General features: G+C 50.6%; 1 protein-coding gene across 6 annotated transcripts in view; it reads left to right on the plus strand.

The window, feature by feature from the left end:
* SNX24 (sorting nexin 24) overlaps window positions 1-20,070 on the plus strand; it is an 84,558-nt gene that overhangs the window by 27,558 nt on the left and 36,930 nt on the right. For 5 of the 6 annotated variants that reach the window (XR_005882530.1, XR_005882505.1, XR_005882519.1 and 2 more), the window contains exon 2: window positions 17,918-18,001. Coding sequence is in view for 1 of the 6 variants with exons in the window: in XM_040968197.1 (XP_040824131.1) it covers window positions 17,918-18,001 (84 nt within the window). In the remaining 5 variants the exon portion in view is untranslated. Of the gene's footprint in view, window positions 1-3,850; window positions 3,941-17,917; window positions 18,002-20,070 lie in introns of those variants that run through there. The other variant, XR_005882521.1, reaches the window with a different exon arrangement.

A 20,070-nucleotide genomic window follows, 5' to 3' on the forward strand; every position in this document is an offset into this window, starting at 1 on the left:
ATTCCAATAAATAAATAAAACTTTTTAAAAGTCACTTCATTTAGCAAGTATTTGTAGTGTTCCTGCTTTATGCCGTGAACTGTGGGTGACAGTAAGAAGGATGTAGAAGAATAAGATGTTCTGTCAGGCTGTTTGATGAAGTTACCATTAAGGGACTGTGCGAACAGTGCAGTGAGGAGCACGGAGCAGAGGGACAGGAAGCATGCGGGGACGTGGGCGGCCAGCCTGGTCCACAGGCTGGCATGCGGGGACATGGGGCGGCCGGCCTGGACTGCGAACTGGCATGTGGGGACGTGGGGCGGCCGGCCTGGTCCACGGGCTGGCATGCAGGAGGCATTATTTGACTGATGTATTTAATCCTGGTCAATATGGTTTTTTTTTTTTTTAATTGAATTTAACTTTTTTCTTCTTCTTTTTTAAAGTTACTATTATCATTTTATGATACAGTTCCGTAGGCCCTGGGATTTCCCTTACCCCTTCCCTTACCTCTCCACCCCCCCACTGAATTCCCCTATATTATTACTATAGTATAGTTCTTCATAAAGTCATAGGTCCATCATTGTGGGTACAGACAATGGCAGAGAACCCAGCATCCTATTGTCAAGATATAACTAACAGTTTCATTGGACGTCCATCTTTGATCTGGAAGTAGAGATCTTTACTGCATTTTATCCTCACATCTGGACATGATAGTCTCCATTACACAGTACATCCCCTTAAATGAAAAACCACCCTAATCAAATATGTAAAAAGTATCAAAAATAAAATTTATACAATAAAAAATTGACTTAATTTAAAAAGATTTAAAAAATTATTGTCCGTTTTGATTAAATTGTAAATTACCACAACCAATGAGAAATACAGTTTGGTAGTATCTATCAAAAATTAAAATATGTACAATTCGAAACAAGAAAAAAATGGAAAACCACAAAACAAAATCAACAACAGGAAGAAAAAAAGAAATTAAAAACACTGTGAAGTTAACACGCTACTGAATGACTGATGTATCGCTGAAGAAGTGAAAAAGAAAATCAAAAATCTTCTTGAAGAAAATGATGCTACTGTATGATCTATGAGTCAGTGAAGAATTTAATGAGAAAGTGTTTTGAAGAGAAGAATCTAAAAAAAATCAAAAACCTTGAGATTTTGAGATCAGTTTCTGCTGATCTTTGTTGGTGAAATATATTGCCTATCGGCAACAAATAGATAGGTTCTGTTTTTTTAGTCCACTTTACCTAATCTATGACATTTGATTGATGAGTTTAAGCCATTTACATTCAGGGTTAATATGAATTGGTGGCATTTTTGTCCTGTCATTTTAGCAGAGGATTGTTAATGGATTGATGGGTGCAAAGAAATTGATATACCTAAACTGGAAAGTAGATTTACAGAGAGAGAAGTAGAAGCAGAGAGAGAGAGGGAGATTTTCTGTTTGCTGGGTTACTTCCCCAGTTGGCAGCAAAGCCTGGGGCAGGGCTGGTCCAAAAGCAGGAGCCAGGAGCTTCTTCTGGGTCTCCCATGTGGGAGCTGGATCGAAGTGGAGCAGCCGGGACTTGAACTGGTGTCCATGTGCAATGTGAGCATTGCAGGTGGATGCCCCAACATGCTTTTTTGTATTAACTCTGTAGGGGAGAGCGTCATGGTGCAGTAAGTTAAGCTGCTACTTGGATGCCCACATTCCATGCTGGAGTGGCTGGAGTGGCTGGAGTGGCTGGAGTGGAGTCCCAGCTTTCTGCTCTGTACGCCCTGGGAGGCAGTCCATGATGGGTCAAGTTGGGTCCCTGCCACCTCTGCTGGAGATCTGGGTCTAGTTCCTGGCTCCTGGCTCCTCCTGGCTCCTAGCTTCAGCCTGGCCCAGCCCCAGCTATTTCAGTCATTGAGGGAATGAATCAGCAGAGGGAAGAGCTCTGTCATTCAAGCTTTTAAATGAATAGTTCTTTAAAGAAAAGATACAGTGTACCTCTGTGGCCTAAGGATCATGTCCAACATAATGCGTGCCAAATTGGTTTCGTTCTGGGCTTTGACAGAAGCACTGTGGAATCCAACAGGAAGCAAAGCCGCGGGACAGAGCGTGGTTACAGTTCGTATGGCTAGATGGCGTGTTTGACTCAGGACTCCTCGTATTTCTGTTCATAGCAAGGATCCTCTCTGCAAACTAGTTTTTAAATTTGTTTATTTTGGGGATAGTGGGAACGACTGAATGCACAGAACTTCCATTCCCTGGTTCAGTCCCCCGGTACAACCTGCTGTGTCCGAAGGTCATTGGCAGAACTCTGCAGGTCCCCCATGTAGGAGACTGGAGCCCTCTGCATCGCCTCTCGGGGTCTGCAAAGGCGTGCTGCAGCAATCAGCAGGTGGAGCCAGGCACCTGCCTCAGGGGCTCCTGTGTGGGATATGGACACCAGCTGCTCACCCAGACACCTGCCCCGGGATTCTGATGTCCCAAGGTTATCAGCAAGAACGGAGAGTGAAGGCAGGGGTCTGTGGCATGCTTAGTTTCTGGCTGTCGGGCATGTTTAGCCAGTGCCCATGGAGAGGTTCCCACCCACCCGTGAGAAGGACCCTGTAACTCTGGGTCTCCCTGGGGTGACGCTCAATCAGAACAGGAACTATGGGCAGTGCTATTTGTGACTCAGCCACACTCTTGTCCCAGGATGGCCAGGCTGGAGGGCTGCCTGAGTGCCTGGGGCAGCGGTGCAAAGCCCTACCGTGTAATCCTCAGGTTACTGTTTCTGGGAGGCCACTCGAAATGACTTTCCACACTCAGGGAAGTTACTCAGTAACTTTCAGGAGGGGTCACCTGACTGTTGTCTGCCTGCCTGGTGAAGCTCAGTCCTGTCAGGGGACTGGAGTCTTTTGAGCCGTGAATGTCTCAGCCTCGGTCAGCCACCCCTAACCTGAGGCCTTCTGTGTGAGCAGCGGTTGGTTAGGCTCTGGCAGCAGGCCTGGAGTGGTGGCCGAGTCGAGGGCAGGGTGCGCGTATGCGGACGGTGCAGCACGGTGTGAAGACCAGAGGTGCACGCAGTGCCGAGTTCACCTGCATCCTCAGGGTGGCCGTCCACTCACCGTCCACACTGAAAGGAGACGCGGCGTGGTGCCCAGGTCAGTGTCAGGCCTGGGTTCCCCGGGGACAGCTGAGTGCTGGTCCACTTTCCCCTCGGAGCCCATGCTCTGGTCCTAGGGCCCTGTGCTCTCTGAGGTAACCATCCCCTTGCCTGCTGGGCCCTGAGTGTGCCTGCGACAGAGTTGGCCTGTGTCTGTGGGGGGGATCACATCCAAGGGGAACGTGTGTGCGGAGTCCAGGAACGTTCTAGAATCAAGTGTTGCTGGAGGAAGCACTAGAGAACCAGCACTTGGCTGTGTGAACCAGGGCTGCCAAAGTGGGGCTCACTGACTTCTGTCGCTTCTTGTTTGATTCTTTGGACAGAGGATGTGTGAAGGCCGATGGGAAGATAATGAGGAATGAGGATGATAATGTTGGTCACGATGGCTGCCATCGGCTCAGTGTGTTCTCAGCAGGCAGTACCGGGCCGGACAGCCCTCGCTGTTGCCGTCTCCTGCAGATGCGAGAAAAGTGAGGCAGCTTGCGGGGGGGGGGGTCACGCAGGCAGTGGTAGGGGCAGGATTCAAACCCCAGCAGCACACCCACCTCCCAGTTCTGGTGGTATGCAGCCCTAGGCATCCCCCAAATGTAGGCACAGCCCACAGACACCGCTGCAGGTGCCAGCTGATGGGGGAGTGCCTGGGCCGCAGCAGGCGTGAAAGCCACGCCTTCTCACTGCTCTTTCATCACTTCCCACGCCGAGTACTTCCCACGCCGAGTACTTCCCCAGCAGTTCTCGCTGGTTCCTGCCTCCTGTGTGTGTCTGTCTCTGCGGAAGCCAGGGCCGGAGCGAGCTCAGCCTGAGCAGGGAGCAGAGTGGAAAACCAGCGTCTCTGTGTAAGCACCCCCTCTGCTTATGGCGAGTGGCCAAGCTTTGCCTAACCAAGTGCAACCAAGTCGTCTTCGGGTCTTGGGGAAGTAAAGTCTCCTGAATGTGGAGTGTGGAGTCCGACAGGATGTAGCTGTGGCCTGGTGTGAAGGTGGGGTGAGGATGGCAGGGAAAGCCTCTCGGAGATGCTTCTCAGTCCTTCAGCTCGCGGGCAGGGGGCAAGGAGAGGGGGTGCGGCCACGTGTGTGTGTGTGTGTGTGTGTGTGTGTGTGTGTGTGTGTGTGTGTGGCCTTTTCTTTCTCCTGTGTCAGAGGCGTGTGTGGCAAAAACATGAAGAGTCTGTTCGGGATCCCGGGTCACTAGCTGAGTGGTCACCTGTCCTCCGTGGCAGTGGCGAGGGGTTGAGCTGCTTCCCTCTGAAACCGAAAGGCACAGTTTGCATACAGGGCCCCTTCATCTGCTGGCTTAGTTTTTAGAAACAACTGAATTTAGATCTGATCTCAAGTTAGTTTATCTGTTTTTTTGACAAGAATCGAGGAAGGCCCTTTTAAGCCTCTGCACGCTGGCATGCAAGTTTGACGCAGAGCATTGTCTCAATAATTGGTAAGTTTTTTTTTTCCCCAAAGGACGGCACCATTAGATGTTGGTGACATTGAGACCTGGGCGTCTCTTGATTGCCAGGTAGTTTGCCAGAGTTGGTGAGCAAATTGGGCCCGTGGTAGGGTGATGGCCACGGGCCAGGCTTGTCCTCCTCTCCACACAGACCAGTCGGGGCGGGTGGTGCTGTGAGCGCAGGCGGCGTGATGTAATGAAGTCGTATTCCATTAGGCTGTGTGCGCGGGCACCAAATGTCATCACCTGCACGGGGCCCCGTGGCTGCGATACAACCTCATCTGTGCCGTCAACCAGGTTTGCTCTGATCAATAAGCAGTTTTCTGTGGCCTTTCACTGCTGTCAGATGTCATTGAGTGATGTAAATGCACGTCAGAAGCTAGAAACCTGGCGGCTCCCGGAGCGGGACGGGACAGAGGAGGGAAATGGCTGTGCTGGACATGGCTGACAGCTGACATGTCGGGGTCACCGAGTGGACGCTACGGCAGGTGTACCCGTCCCACAGGGCAGATGTTTCACGATAATCTGAAGGAAAGAAAAGTTAATGCGACCTGCAGCCCAGTGATACACATCCCCGAATAACCGGCTGCCCCTTAGTTCTTTGTTGAAGCATAATGGAGGCAAATGAGAATATTTTGCTTCTGCCCATTTTGTCTACATCACCCACTATCAAGAACTGTAATGAGGAAAGTGTGTCAGTCTGGAAAGAGGTGAGCCCAGAGGCATCAGAACAGAATTTAGAGAGTGAGGAGGGGGGGAAAGTCCGTGTGTGTGGAGGGCAGACGCTGAAGACCAGCATGAATGGGCTGCCCATGTGGAGGGCACGGAGGGCCGGCGTGAACGGGCTGCCCGTGTGGAGGGTTCCGAAGCCACACTGTGCCCACAGGTGCCAAGTACTTGGAGTATCTGCTGCCAACCATGCCGAATCTCACTGTGTTTTTCATGGATGTAACTGACTTGAAAGTTGAGCAGACCAAGTGCCCAGAGTTCTAGTACCTTCCTGGAGGGTTGTCCCAGTTGCACTATGCTAGAGCTCCGACACCCGGATTAGAACCCAGGCTTCTGGACCCCAGAGATAAGGTCAGGATGTGCCCATCAGAGTGGGGAGAGCAGAGATCCTCTGGCATCCGAATGAGCCTGTACCCCCCAGGACGGACGCCTTAGCCTGGCCACGCTCTGGGGTGACCAGCCCCTATTTCAGTCATCATCCCGAGCTCCTTGGGTGGCCTCCTGGGCGAGAGCTGTGCAGCCCCTGCTGCCTCGTGCCACGCTCAGCGTGTGACCTGAAGGCGTGGCTCTGGCCTGTGCTGGCCCTAGGGGAGGACAAGGTTGCGTTGTGTGGGTCACCTGCCCCGGGACCGAAATGGAGCCTCTCTTGGCTACTCACCTTTCACCCACGAGGAACGTGGTTGTGAGGCCCACGTGGCCTGCGAGCGTGTGGTCTCGAGGCGCAAAGAGAGCCCTTTGTCCTGTAAACAGCGGGAAGGCACTTTCGTGTTTCCGTTAATAGCTGTTCAAAGAGATTGGAAAGTTGGGAAAATCACCAGCGAGAGCCCCAGGAGGCGAGTCAGAAAATGGGGAGCAGGGCGTGTCCTCTGAGCGGTCATCTCTCCGCTTCTCCTTGCCATGACTGTGGGCCACTGGGGACCCTTCCCCGCTGCTCTGCGTGCAGCCATGCCCACTGCTGCTGGCCTCATTCGGGGAGGATGGGGCCATCCATGGTGCTCCTTCAGGGCCCAGGCTGGGACTGAGGGAGCAGGAGAGGTTTCCTTTCCCAGGTCACAAGCAGGGAGTTGATGGGAAGCTGAGCTGCTGGGATTAGAACTGGCGCTCACATTGGATCCGGGCTCATGCAAGGTGTGGATTTGAGCCACTAGGCTACTGCGCTGGGCCCCCTATGCTCCATCTTAAAAAAAATAAAACAGTCTTTAATCTCTGTTGCTTGCACCTGGCACAATGGCTCTGTGGCTAAATCCTTACTTGGCAAGCACCGGGATCCCATGTGGGTCCCTGTTTGTGTCCTGGCTACTCCACTTTCCATCAAGGTCCCTGCTTATAGCCTGGAAAAGCAGTGGAGGCCCAAACCTTGGAACCCTGCACCTACATGGGAGACCCAGAAGAGCTTCCTGGCTCCTGGCTTCAGATTGGCTCAGCTCTGGCCATTGTGACCACTTGGGGAGGGAACCGGTGGATGGATGATCTTTCTTTCTGTCTCTCTTTCTCTCTGTACATCTGATCTGCCTTTCCAATTTAAAACAAAACAAAACTCTGGTTCTCACTTTGCTTGCGACGTGCACCCATCATCTGTCCGCTGATTCATTCCTCGGGCCCACAACAGCCAAAGCCAGGAGCCAGGAACTCCAGCCATAGGCGTGTCGGGCGCCCGAGCACTGTGGGCCGTTGCTTGATGCCTCCCAGGTGTGTGCCAGCAGGAAGCTGGGTGGGAAGTACTGGAGCTGGGGCTTGAACCAGGCACACCCAGGTGGGGTGTAGGCTGTTGGAGCAGGGGCTTAACCCGCAGCAGCAAACACCCACCACCCTGTGCCCTCTAAGGGTCACCGCTGGGACTGGCTTTACTTTGCTTAAGTTCCTAAAGCTGCAAATATTGTTTCTCACTCTGCTTACTTCCTGAAAGTGATTGTGTCAGAGTGTGTGGCTGTAGTCTGACCTGCTTTTGCGTTCTGAAACTCTGATTCTGAGACTTGGCTATGGTGCTTTGCTTGCACAGCCTGAGCTTACAGTGTTCAGTGTGGGACCTTCGTCCCTAATGTTCTGCACCCCGATTTCTGCCTTGCTTACTGGCACGGCTGGCCCTCACCGGCTAGGGTGGACCAGCGGGCAGTGGTGTGGAATCTTTTCTTCCAGACACAGTCCCTGGCAGAACCTGGCTGGAATCGTGGGGATCGTGGTTGAACTTCTCTGCAGGTGTCTGCGATGTGACCTCACCATGCATTCCTGCGTGCACTCAGAGAGCTCCCTGCTGCTTGCAAGCCCTCCCTTGAGACTGACTTCTCCCACTGACGGCTGCCAGCTGCCCACCCTAAAATGCAGCATAGGAGCCATACAGAGCAGATGCAGGGCTGGGGGAGTGGTCAGGGCACTTTCCCAGGAGGAGGTCCTAGAAAAGGAAGCTCCCAGCCCTGGCTTGTGCTTGTGGCACTGGTTTGCCCCCAGGGCTACTTGCATTCCCACCCCTGTGGTGAAAGCCTGATAATGAAGCAGCACTGGCCAGGTAACTAATTTATGGCTGGTTCAATGATGGCTGCAAAGCTGTGTTCCACAGGCATGTTGGTTAGGAGCCTGGGCAAGGGGCTTTACCAAGTTTACGGCATGTGTGTTAGGACAGAAGTAGGCATGGACTTTGATTATTTGGGACTCAACTTTTTTTTTTAAAAGATTTATTTATTTTTATTTAAAGGCAGATTTACAGAGAGAAGGAGAAACAATGATAGGAGGTTTTCTATTCCCTGGGTTCACTCCCCAAGTGGCCGCCATGGCCAGAGCTGATCTGATCTGGAGCCAGGAGCCAGAAGCCTCTTCTGGTCTCCAAGGGGGTGCAGAGTCCCAGGAACTTGGATCATCCGCTGCTGCTTCCCCAGGTCATATGCAGAGAGATCGGAAGTGAAGCAGCTGGGACATGAACCAGCACCGATACAGCGTGCAGCACCATACAGAGGACAGTCCTATTGAACTACTGCACCAGTCCCTCCAGCTTAACTTTTAGTTACATTTTTCTTCGAGTTATCCTCGCACTAACCCAGGTTACTGTGATAGAAAACCACAGACCAGGACCTTAAATCAAAAGTCCAAGATCACAGTTGCCTTCAAGGCTGGTTCCTGGGAAGGCCTGGCGTGGCTTGCACGTGATGGCTCCTCTGTGTCCTCACTTGGCCTGTCCCCTGTGTGCAAGCCGGGGAGAAAGGGAGGAAGGAGTGAGGGAGAAAGGACCTGGGTGGTGGCTTCCTCTTTAGGTCTGTCTGTGGGACTGGGGCCTCATTGAGCATTTGTTCCGTTTGTACATGCGCACATCAGGCAGGTCAGGGAAGGGAGCCCCACTGGCGCTGCTGTTTGCCCAGGGGCAGTCACGCTTGACATGTTTGCCTGTACAGGGAAAGTAGTGCCCCACTTGAGTGCGCGCCCAGGAAGCCACGCCCCCTTCGCAGGTGTAGCCTGCAGTGAGGACTTGCTCTTCCTGTCTGTTCGCAGGGTGAGGCAGCACTTGTCGCTGTGTAATTCATTTCTCTGATCCTCCGTCAGCCCGGGAAGCCGTGGGCAGGGTCGGGCACAGGTTAGGAATCTCCAAGGATTTTGTAGACTTTGGAGTCTGAAGGTGGGCCTGGTGGCCGTGACATGTGACATCACAGAAGGCCTTTACCCCCCAGCACGGCCTTCCTGAATTGTGGCCGCTGCCTGCCACAGCCCACTGCTCTGCCCAGTGCGGAGTGTCCCCTAGGGTAGAGGCTTAGGCGGGGACACTGCTGTGGTGTCCTAGAGATGTGCAGATTCAGAGGACTGTGGGATCTATAGAAAAAAATTTATTTTATGCTCTCAGTGCAATTGCCACTTTTTTGCCGCTTATTAAGACTTCAGAGATACAAACCAGTAGCTCAGTAATTGCTTTCTTGAATCTGCCTTTAATAATTACATTTAGTAAAGCTGTATCGAAAATTAGAAAGGCAGAGACTAATGGAAAACTAGATTTTTCACTGAATTAGAAAGCGAGACAATCCATATATTGACAACCCTTCAAGTTGCAACAGATCAGGAAAACCGCTTTGGACTGTTTGTGCAGGGCGCCCAGCGCGGGCTGATGGGCGGTGGCGTTCCCGCGAGCCGGGAAACTCAGAGAGATTTCATGTGAGTCGGCAGCCAAGGAGGACAGAGTCCAGCTCTGATTCAGAGACAAGTCATTTGAATCTCTTAAGGCCTGGAATTTCTCCTCGGGTGCTAACAAAGAAGTAGAAAATATAGAATTGTGTTAATGAAGTGGGAATATCTTTGAATTAAAAAAAAAAAGGTGCGCGTCCGAGCATCCGTCCGAGCATCCTTCCTGCGAGCAGAGAGAGAACCTCCATAGGCACACAGCGACTGCATGGCCAGAAACAGGAGGGGCTGTGTTGGTTTTTGTTTTCAGGGTGTTTCAGGCAGTGCACCAAAGAGATCCCCAGTAGTAATTAATTTAGGGTGGTTTAGGTATTAAGAAAAAGGAAAGGTGGAGAGAGCTCGGGCTCTTCCTGCACCTGCCCGCAGTCTAGGGCCAGGCCAGGTGTCCGCTGCTGCATCAGCTCTCTTCACAAAAGGGACTCCGAGTGTCAGGGTCCCTCCCTTAGATGTGGTCAGATACCACAAAGTGATGACAGCACCAGAAAGATGCCCTTCTAGAAGCTGGGTTTCATAGGTCCCACTGCCATGACCTTGAGCTGGGGTTCTGTAGCGCCTTTTGGCCTGAGATGGGCTGCAGGTGTTTGCTAATGTTGCTGGTAGTGGGATGCTTTGTGTGTTCCTCCAGAAGGAAGAAGAAAGGTCTGGAATCCAAAGGCCTGGGGAAGCCACCTGCACACCGCCTCGCCTTCCAAGGCTGAGCAAGAGAAGGGGGATGGGGTTTTAGAAGAGAAACGGGAACCCCTGGGGGCGAGAGGTGAGCACAGGGCATGTGATGGACTCTTTTTGAAGCATTATTTTATTATTATTATTATTTTATGATTCAGTAACATAGGCTCTGGGATTTTCCTTCCACGAATTCCCTCCGTTCCCACTGACTTCCCCTCCCACTGACTTCATTACAGTATAGTCCTTCACAGACAGTCCTGAGTCCTCCATTCTGCTATTTACGCGTATCCTGACACTGTAGGTGTGTGTGGACGTTGGCAGAGGTGATGGACCCTTTTTGGTGGCTGCCGTGTGGCCCAGTCCTTCATGGCAGCTCAAACACCACTGGGATGAAGCCTAGAGCATCAGGGTTTCTACAGTGCATTTGTACCAGGCGTATCCCAGCAAGAATTAGAATTCACAGGTTTGAGAGAACAGTTCAGTGTTCTTGATCTTTCAGACGTGCTAAGTGGCCGTTTTAAAACCACACAGGGCCCGCTGACATCTGTCTGTGGTCTGTCTGCAGAGTAGAGGGGGCCTCGCTTGCTTTCTTCGGTCACAAATACTTCCTCTAGGCGTGATTTCAGAATCCACTTGATGGTTAGTTTTCCCTGAGAAAATTCTTCTGCAAATCACAGTGCATTTGGGGCTGCGATATCTCTGTGAGTTAATTACCAGGGAGACACTGGGTCATGCCGAAAATGAGAGGCTGTGGGTGCACGCCCCTAGCAGGCTGTGCTATCAAGGCACTCAGCTGAGGGGGTAGGCAGCAAGGCAGTGATGCTGGGGGCTGGGCGTGGCTGCAGAGTGGCACCAAGGTCACACCTGGAGACTGGAGGGAGAGTGGGCATGGGGCATACAACTCTGTGTATGGGCTGTGCAGGGTGGGGAGGGTGCTGGAAGGCCCGGTGAGGTCCTCGGCCATCCTAGAGGGTTCTAGAAGCAGGTGGAAGACATGGCCAGGAGGCAGAGGGGCCAGGGAAGTAGGTGGCTGGTGGTAAGCAGGTGTAAAGTCTAAGTGGCTGGACAGGAGGAAGTGTGGGTCTTCTGGTCCCTCCGTCTGCCAGGCGGTGTGAACCATCTCCTCCAGAAGCCGCCCCCAGGAGGGCTGTCCTCAGGGGCCGGCCCCCCTCCCTGCTCCCTGTTGGCGCCTTGCCCACCTCGTCCTCACCCGCATTGGGGCTTCGTGCCCTTTCAGAGGTGTCGCCAGCCACCCAGACATGTATTATCCAGCGAGCTGATACAGAAGGCGTTTTTCTGTTACTTTATTACTGAAATGCTGCCACTCAGGCTTCTTTAGATATTTCCCCAGTTGATGGTGAGCAGAGATAAAATTTGTCTATGTATGTTTTGTCAAAGCAGGTTACAAAGGGGCTAAGAAAGCTCATGTAACCATTACGTGCTGGTGTTTAAAATAAGATTTTTGGGGGACAAGCAAGGTGGCATAACAGGCCAGTCCTCTTTCTGCTTGCCTGTATCTCATGTGGGCACTGATGCCCATCCCCACTGCTGCACTTTGTGTGTGTGTATACATATATAATTTTTTTAAAAAATAATTAAGTTCCACTTCATCTAACTCCTTTGCTAATAGCCTGGGAAAGCAGCAGAGGATAGCCAAGGCCTTGGGACCCTGCACCTATGTGGGCGACCTGAAGGAAGCTCCTGGCTTCGGACTGGCCCAGCTCTGGCCATTGCGGCCACTGGAGGAGTGAACCAGTGGGTGGACTCTGTCTGTGTCTCCTGCTCTCTATAACTCTGACTTTGCAAATAAAATAAATAAATCTTTTTTTTTTTTTTGAAAAATCAAATAAATGTGATGTATTGTCACAACAACTTGGCAAAGCCAAGAACCGGTGATAATCACACTTATAGAAAATCTAAGCTGGAGTGATGCAGTATTGAAAGCACTGAAAGGCCGTGTAGCCGGTCAGCAGGATGCGCTGAGTGCGTTGCCCCCCTCACACTGGACTGACTGTGTTTGCTGTCATATTGATGCAGTTCAAGAAGTGACAAAAAAAAAAAAAAAGTTTTCATAACCAAGTATGACTCAGGGATCGGCAGCTGAAATTAACCAGGATTTAGGCTGAGAGCCTAAAATTCTACAAGTATCTGTGACATTATGTTAACAAACTAAGGAAAAGCTTCTTTTTATAATCAGACAGGTTTAAAGCATTTGACATCAACATTTAGCATTATCAAGATATTTGAAAGTAATGGTTTGGTGGAAAACTTCCAACGTTATATAAACATGTCACAAGAAAAATTAGATGTGTCTAGAACTCTCCAGAACCCTAAGTTAGACAGCCTCTGGTTTACCGAAGATACGATGGCTCTAAATGACTCATTTGTATTTCTCGTTCTCAATGCTGGGGTCTTCCAAGATGTCCACCGTCCATCTTGTTTGAAAGATGGGTTTGGCTCCCCCATCCCTGTCTTTCCAATTCCATTCGTACTCAGCTTCACTGTTTATTGTTTCAGTGTCACTAAGTAAAAGTTAACATTGTAACTTTGTGTATGCTGCTTTGCAAGTTGGACCTCTTTCTTCACCTGACCTGTCAACTTTTGGCAGGAGCCTGTGTCCACAGGTTTTTGAAAGGTGAAAAATTTGCACCCCAGTTCCCCCTCCCCCACCATCATCAGTTATTGCTCTGCTCATCTCCTGGCTTCTGCTATAGGTACCATTATTTTTATATTAGCCAGTTTCTTTCTTTTTGAAGATTTATTTATGCAGAGTGGCAGGGAAAAAGCCAAACAGAGTATCTTGCATATCCTCATTCTCTTCCTAACTGTCCACAGTGGCCGGGAGCCAGGAACTCCATGGGGCTCCCACATTGGCAGAAGAGGTGCAGGTGATTGAGCCATTAGCAGAAAGCTGAATAAGGGGAGGAGTTGGGACTTGAGCTGGCACTCCAACATGGGATGCCGTCCCAGCTGCCGCTTAACCTGCTAAGCCACATTGCCAGCCCCTGTCTTGCTCTGCCTTTAAAGCACACCAGGCTCTGTGTAAGGGGTGGTGAACCTTTTTCTGCCAAGGGCCATTTGTATTTTATGACATCATTTCCTGGCCATAGAAAATTGGTCAACATAAAAATCAACCTGTTACAGATGTTTAAATTTTGGGTCCCACCAGTTGTCATGCCTTGGCAGGGCCAGACCACATGACTTCGTGGGCCCTACACAAGCGTCAGGCCATAGGTTCCCCGCCCCAGGTGTGTCCCCTGCAGTAAAAGTCGATTCTAAAAGCTAGGCCCATCAATGACTGCTTTTCTTGTTGGAATTGTATGGGTGTGTGTGTACGTTTTTGTGTTTTTACCCTGTAACCCAGAAGCATGCTAAGAACTGCAGTGAAGGAAATGTTACCTTAAAAATTACTAAATTGGTACTTCTCCACAAAGATTATTGCAAGCCTGATGTCAAATCAGCATTCTTTTATTATTGTTCAGTAAATTGCACCAAAGTATTTGAAGTTTTGTTTTGTGTTCAGATGTTTACATTGTGTATTGTTACCTGGTTTCTCTTGCTGATTTTAAGCACGTGGTTTTTTCTTGCTGGAAAGACAAGCGCTTCGTGCAGCGGCTTCGTGCGGCGTCAGGAGTTATCACGGGTGTTACATCATCACCAGCCCTCTTGGGGCTTGCTGCCTCCTTGTTGCAGTTTGAATGTAATTCGGGATTCACAGGCATCGTGCTTTTACCTATTTTTGTTCTGGATTAGGTCTGCAGTCTTTTTTTAGGAAAAAAAAATTGTTTGTTGAGAAGCGAGGATTATGTAGAGAGAAGAGCCTGGAGGAGGGCGAAGGCTGCATCCCCCTTCATTCAGTGTAAGGCCACGTGGCCAGGTGGGGCCAGGCCGAGCGGGGAGCTTCATCTGGTTCTCCAGAGTGGGTGGCAGTCACTGATCAAATACTTCAAAATTTGAGTTTATACGTAATTTGTCAGAAACATATCTAAGAAACAAACTTGAGTGAAGCAAAGGACCTAACCGCCATTCCACGTGAAGTGTCTTAAAGCAGCTGACGCCTGAAGTATTTGATCAGTGACTTCCAGCATTATTCCAGAGATGTTATCACAAAGGAAGAGATTTTGCCTCTGACATGCCATAAAGACCACACTGGGGACCTGGAATCCTCTCTGCAGTAATGGTGTTTCCGTCCAGCTTGAGTCTGTTAATGCTTCTACAACCATGGCAGAAGTTGAGTCAGGGGAACAGAACAAACTGTGCCGTGTAAACAAACCGAAATGCAAGTTCCATCATGTTTGTTTAGTGGCATGCAGCTCTGCTTGCTTATACAGTAATGGTTCTGGAAGTCTCTGTGGGATGGACCTTTCTGGTGAAGGGACACAGGTGGATGAACCCTGCCATCTGAGGAGTGACCTTTACTCGTCAGCACAGACCCAGGCCTCACGTCACTCGTCAGATTAGCCAACGTGGCGAATGGTCAGTGATGATCCCAGTGGGCCAGGTACTTGCCATCCTGCCGGTGACAGCATAGCCTGCTGCGTCTAAGGGTTAGTGGAAACAGGAAGTGGTGCACCTGTGTAGTGTGGCTCTGGTGTGTCAGGAAAGCGGCTGACATGTGTGCGTGTGGAACAGCATCCCTGTGTGTGTCTGGAGGCGGAGCGGGTGTGTGGGACCCTCCCAGGGGACAGGTGCTGCACAGGCTCCGAGGTGAGAGCCACACGCCTTCTCAGTGTAGACCCTGGGTGCAGGTTGGGTTTGAAGGCGAATTTTTAGGGTGAGAACTCTATGGACTGACACTGAGATCCAGGGAAGTGCATACAAGCTCTCCGGGACAAGGGAATGCTGAAAGGCATGCTGGCATGTACTGGTGTGCGCATGCCTGCTGTGTCCTGGTCCTTGCCCTTCTCCAGGGACTGGGAGGAGAGTGGGCTCAGAGTGGTTGTGGGTGGAGACGGTGTCCTGCCCAGCACCTCTGGATGGTCTCCCCTATTTTACTTGTGGTCAGTTCCCTGGGCACCTGAGGGTGACCTCCTGCAGTTCTGGGGGCATCTCCCTGCATGCAGCCCCCTGTTGTCCAGCACCTGCCCTGGGAATGCCAGGAGCTGGGGTCCCTCTGTTGCCAGCTCCCTTTCTGGAATGTGAGGGGCTTCTGGGCTCACCCTGGGTGGAGACCACAGACCGTTTCCCTGCGTGGAGGCCTCCCTGCAGTCAGCTGGGTGACTGAGCTCAGCGGGTCTTTCTCCTTCACTTTGCCCCAGTGCCCAATGTCCTGAGAGCTCGTCCCCCATGTGATTCATTCAGTGATGTTCGTCCAGTTGCTTTTAGGTGTGTGGGGTGGCAGGTGAATCTGCTGTCTGTTGTTCTGTCTTGAACAGAAGAGTAATTCATCTGGACTAGGTTACAATTTTTAAAATCTTACAGTTTCCCATAGAAGTGAAAGGAGCCTGTGGCCCCCTCAAGAGCACCCGGCCGGTAGCTGCCTGCTCCCACTCCCCAGTAGCTTTGCTCAGAGAAGCCCTCGGGGGTCGCCCTGCGGGCAGGCTCCTTCCAGCCAGGGTGCTGGCCGTGCAGGCTGCGCTCCTGATGGCTGTGCTTGTGGTGGAGCCCCAGAGCCTCGCGAGGTGCCCGCCTGCCTTGTGGAGACTGCTGGGCACCTTCCAGGCCCGTGCCATGCTGCAGCTGCCTCATGGTGCACACAGTGCGGACTTTGCCAGGCAAGGCACAGCTGTCCTTGACAGCAGGGACAGTTTGTGTCAGAGAAAGTGGAATGACAGGGGACCAAAGCAGGTCTGGTAGCATATTCCAGAAAATAGGAATATTTAAATTGACTCAGTTCCTGCTTCACTCTGTCAAGAAAATTCTGTCTAACCAACTTTCTTTGCAAACTGTTTCCCAGCCTGGTGAAGAAAAAAAAGTCTTGGCAGTATTAGACATGTTGTTTGTTTTCTCAAGGACAACATAATTAAATTTTACAAGTGGGATCTGTCGCAAGCTTTCCCTGGTGTGTGTACGTCTGCACTCCCCAGGCCGCTTCGTGAACTGAGCGCTTGGGCAAAGCGAGTGGGGGACTTGGAGCCACCAGGACAGCGGAGAGGCTGGCGTTCCAGCAGGCACCACGTGCCTGCCATGTGTCAGTGCCCGGCCTTCCAGGAGCCACCCGCCTGTCCAGCCTTGACCGCGTCCTCCCCATTCTCAGCTTCTCAGGTCCTGCGTCCTGGCAGACGTTGCCAGTTAAGGTGGTGGTTTTGATGATAACGCTGCGAGTAACTAGATCGAACATAACTTCATTTATTTCCTACAGCTCAGCAAATGGAAAGTATTTTCACCACCCCTGTGTTGTCATGATTTAAATCTGGGCCCTGACCCTTGAAAGACGGCTCTGCCGCCTGTTAACAAGCCCCCGGCGAGAGCTGCCTGGAGCTGGCTTGCCCGTCTCCATGATTCCCTTTATGTGTGGCTGGTTCTTTGAAAGCAGCAGCGTTTTCTTTGGTGGATTAGTAACTGCTGGCTTGGTTTTCTTCTTAAACAATGGGTGTATCTCTAAAGGTTGGGAGCATATGCAAAGGTGCTCAGAAGAAAATGCACAAGTATTTCTAACAAGGGACTTCTTGAAACAGTGTAATGTTACTATAAAATGTTGATGAAGTTGATTAAAAAAATGCCACTTAGCAAAAGCAGATTGGTCGAACCGAGTCATGCAACAAAAGAGTTTTGTTTCTGATTCAAAGAATCGCAAACATGCAAGCAGATTTGACTTCCTGGGTGAGGTACAGGTGTGGACCCAGGAGGATCTGTGCGTGGAGGTGGAGCACTCCCGTTTCACAGGCTCAGTTCAAGCAGTTCTTAATTTTAGCCTTGAAGTAAGTGTACTTTCAGCATCCTGTAGTATCACGTGACCACGATTACAGTGTTGTGTTTTGAAAAGGGCAGTTAAAACTGGAAACTAGATTTATCAAGCACTTGAACAATAGTCTTTCGTCCTGCTGTTTACAGAGCCGGAGCAAAACGAGGGCCAGAGACCAAGTGTAGCTGAGGGAGCCCCTTCTCTTAGCGCCTGCCAAGCAGCCCTCCCCGCCTGACCTTAACATTGTTATCTCCATGAACATTTCCCAATCTCTCTCATCCCTTGCTCCCAGTCTTGACCCACTGACCCAAGAATCAAGCAAATGTCATGTTAGTGCCTACTAATTAGTGCTCTCGCCGAGCCTTCTCATCTGGCCTTTCAACCTTCCCGAGGCAGCCGCACGAGCTGTCACTTGCATCATGCAGGGAAAATGAGCCTTGAACAACATTTGCCCTGTTTTGCAAACAGCAGAAATAAGCCCAGCTGAGACTACAGATGAATATGCAGGTTAGGCAGAAATTAACCTGAAACACACTGCTGTTTGCTTGATCGGCTTCCAGATGGCACCCTGCTGCCTTCCTCGAGGTCCGTGGGATGGGCCACTGCCTGCCCAGGCTCGTGCCTGGAGCCTGGCTCTGCCATGACACTGCTGTTTGAGTATCCTTGTGCTCATGTGGTGAAGTCAAATAAAGCTATGATTGTACTCTAATAAAAAAAGAATTGGTAGCCTTCTAAAGGCATTCGCATTCTCCTTGTTTTTAAGCACGTTTTTGGAGGCTGATGTCGTCTGCTCAAGAGCTTCTGATTCAAGGGCTCATTAATCAGCGTGTTGGACCGGGGTCTCTTGAGCCCTCTGGTTTTGGGGGATCAGCTCCCGTAATTAAAGGGATGAAATACATCATGGTCACAAACTTACTGCGTCCGACAGTTGGGAGCTTGGAACTAGTAGAATTAATCTTTCACTTTTTTTTTTCCTTAGGTGTTTAAGATAGAGGTTCTAATGAATGGACGAAAACACTTTGTTGAGAAAAGATACAGTGAATTTCATGCCTTGCACAAAAAGGTAATCTTTTGTTTCCTAGCTTTTCCCTTTCTGTATTATGAAGTTGCATCTTCTATGGGTCTTAGTGTTAGTATTTCTAGGCTGTGTGTGTGTGTGTGTGTGTGTGGATTCTGTTATCATGAAGCTAATTTCCTTGAAAGGAAATGATTCTGTCTCCTAAAAGAATGTTTTCTGAGTAAATGGGTTTAGGTTAAGAACATTTATGTGGAAAATTTGAGACTGTGAGCAGCTTGCAGTAGATGCTGTTGGTTGGTGAAGGTTCAGAAAGATTAAAGCCAGAATCCCATGTTGCCTTTGAAATATACTTAATATTCTTAGCAAAATGTAAAAGAGAAGCAAATGATCATTTTGTAGCAATAATCTTACTAACCTCAGCTAACACTTCCATGGACCTGTAAAAGGCCAGTTCATGTGTAGGTGTGACAGGAGAGGGGCGCAGGTGTAGACATGGGCCCTGCCTTCCTCAGAGAGGTAAAGGGTCAACTTACAATAATATGAGTAAGCTGTTAGGGGTACTGTTTCCTTTTAGATGGAGAGCTCTCCTTGTCCCAGCGCTTGCCTGCTCGACGGCAGGGGCTAGCTTGTATGAATGCTGGAGCTGGGGTTTGGTTGGGTCCGGGTTCACTTCCAAAAGGAACAGGACATGTGGCTGCAGATTTAGAGGGGCCGTTGCGGGCAGTACCCAGGCACCAGCTTAGAGTCATCTAAGAGAAGCCTCGGCCCTGTCTGTCCCTGCGTTTTGGAATCCCGTCTCTGTTTGCTTGTTCCTGGAGGGCACAGACTGCACAGCTTCTGCAGGGGACTCGATGGGATGGATTTGTTCCTGCAGAGAGTAAAGCCACAGCTTCGTCCCCACAGCGCAGGCTCTGCTGGAGACACAGTCGCACCGGGCACCTGGCTTGCACACGGCCTCTCTGTCTCCTCCCATGTCAGCATCCTGATCCCCCTGGCCTCTGCCCGCTACCCAGAACCTGACTTCTTGCTGGGCACAGCTGGGGCACTGCCTATTAGGCTGTCCCGGGCACGCCTCCCCAGGGGTGCCTGCAGGTCTGAGAAAGTCTTGGTGTGCACTCTTCACTCAGTTTCTAGTTGGAGTGATGATTGTAGCCAACACTATCTGCATACATACATGGAGGTGCATGTACATGTATTATTTCTGTAGTTATACAGTAGACATATTAGAGTGGTATGCTAGAGTAGAAATTGTCTGACCTCTAGGTTTTGCACGTTGTTAGCCGCCTTGGTCAAATGTTTGAGACCTCCTTACAGGGCTGGAGAGATTAGCTCGGCTTGCAGGGTGGAGTTTGAGCTGGGGCACACAGCCTCATCTTAGCTCTAACTCAGCGGAGAGAAGCTGCTGGAAGCGCTCTTGACTTGCGTGGCCCACGGCCGATGTGCGACCTGTGGCAGCCAGGCGGCGGTCAGGCGTCCTGCCCTGGTGGCGGTGGGCTGTGACAGCACGGACAGGTGGAGTGGGGACTGTCGGTGATGCCGAGAGGGAGGGCACTGGGTGAAGAGCACAGGTGGGCTTCTAGATCATTCCTCGTGGCTGCCACCCACCTTGCAGCCTGATTTTACAATGACAATTTGAGTTCCTCAGTTTCCATATTTGAGTTTTGTGATGTGCTCTGAATGTTGCATTTTCATATAACATGTTTCTTTTTAATTGCTTGTCATTTGATTTTCTTGAAATATCCAATTCTTTCTGTGCGGTGTGTGATTTGTTTTCCTGCCCACTCTGGTGTTTTTTTTGCTTATGTTTTACTTCGATTTCTCAATTATTGCAAGCGTTCGGCAGCGTCCCCAGGTTGACTCCAAAATAAGATGACGAGCCATTAGCAAGTACACACGCACACACAGAGTGCTGGGTGTCATGACAGTTTGGACACCATAAACGAGGCTGTGACCCAGGTGACAGTTCTCCTGGCTGTGTGAAGCAAGCCCGTGATTCTGACTCCCCCGAGCATCTGCAGTGGGTGATGTGGAGGTGTGGCACGTCTGCGGGCTGCCTCCTGGTGTTTGGAGCTCTTGGAGCTTTGTTCTGCATGTGACTCTTACCTGAGAGAGCC

Source organism: Ochotona curzoniae, unplaced genomic scaffold (genome assembly GCF_017591425.1).
Source record: "Ochotona curzoniae isolate NIBS_2020 unplaced genomic scaffold, NIBS_Ocur_1.0 contig_1, whole genome shotgun sequence".
Classification (NCBI taxonomy): Eukaryota; Metazoa; Chordata; class Mammalia; order Lagomorpha; family Ochotonidae; genus Ochotona; species Ochotona curzoniae.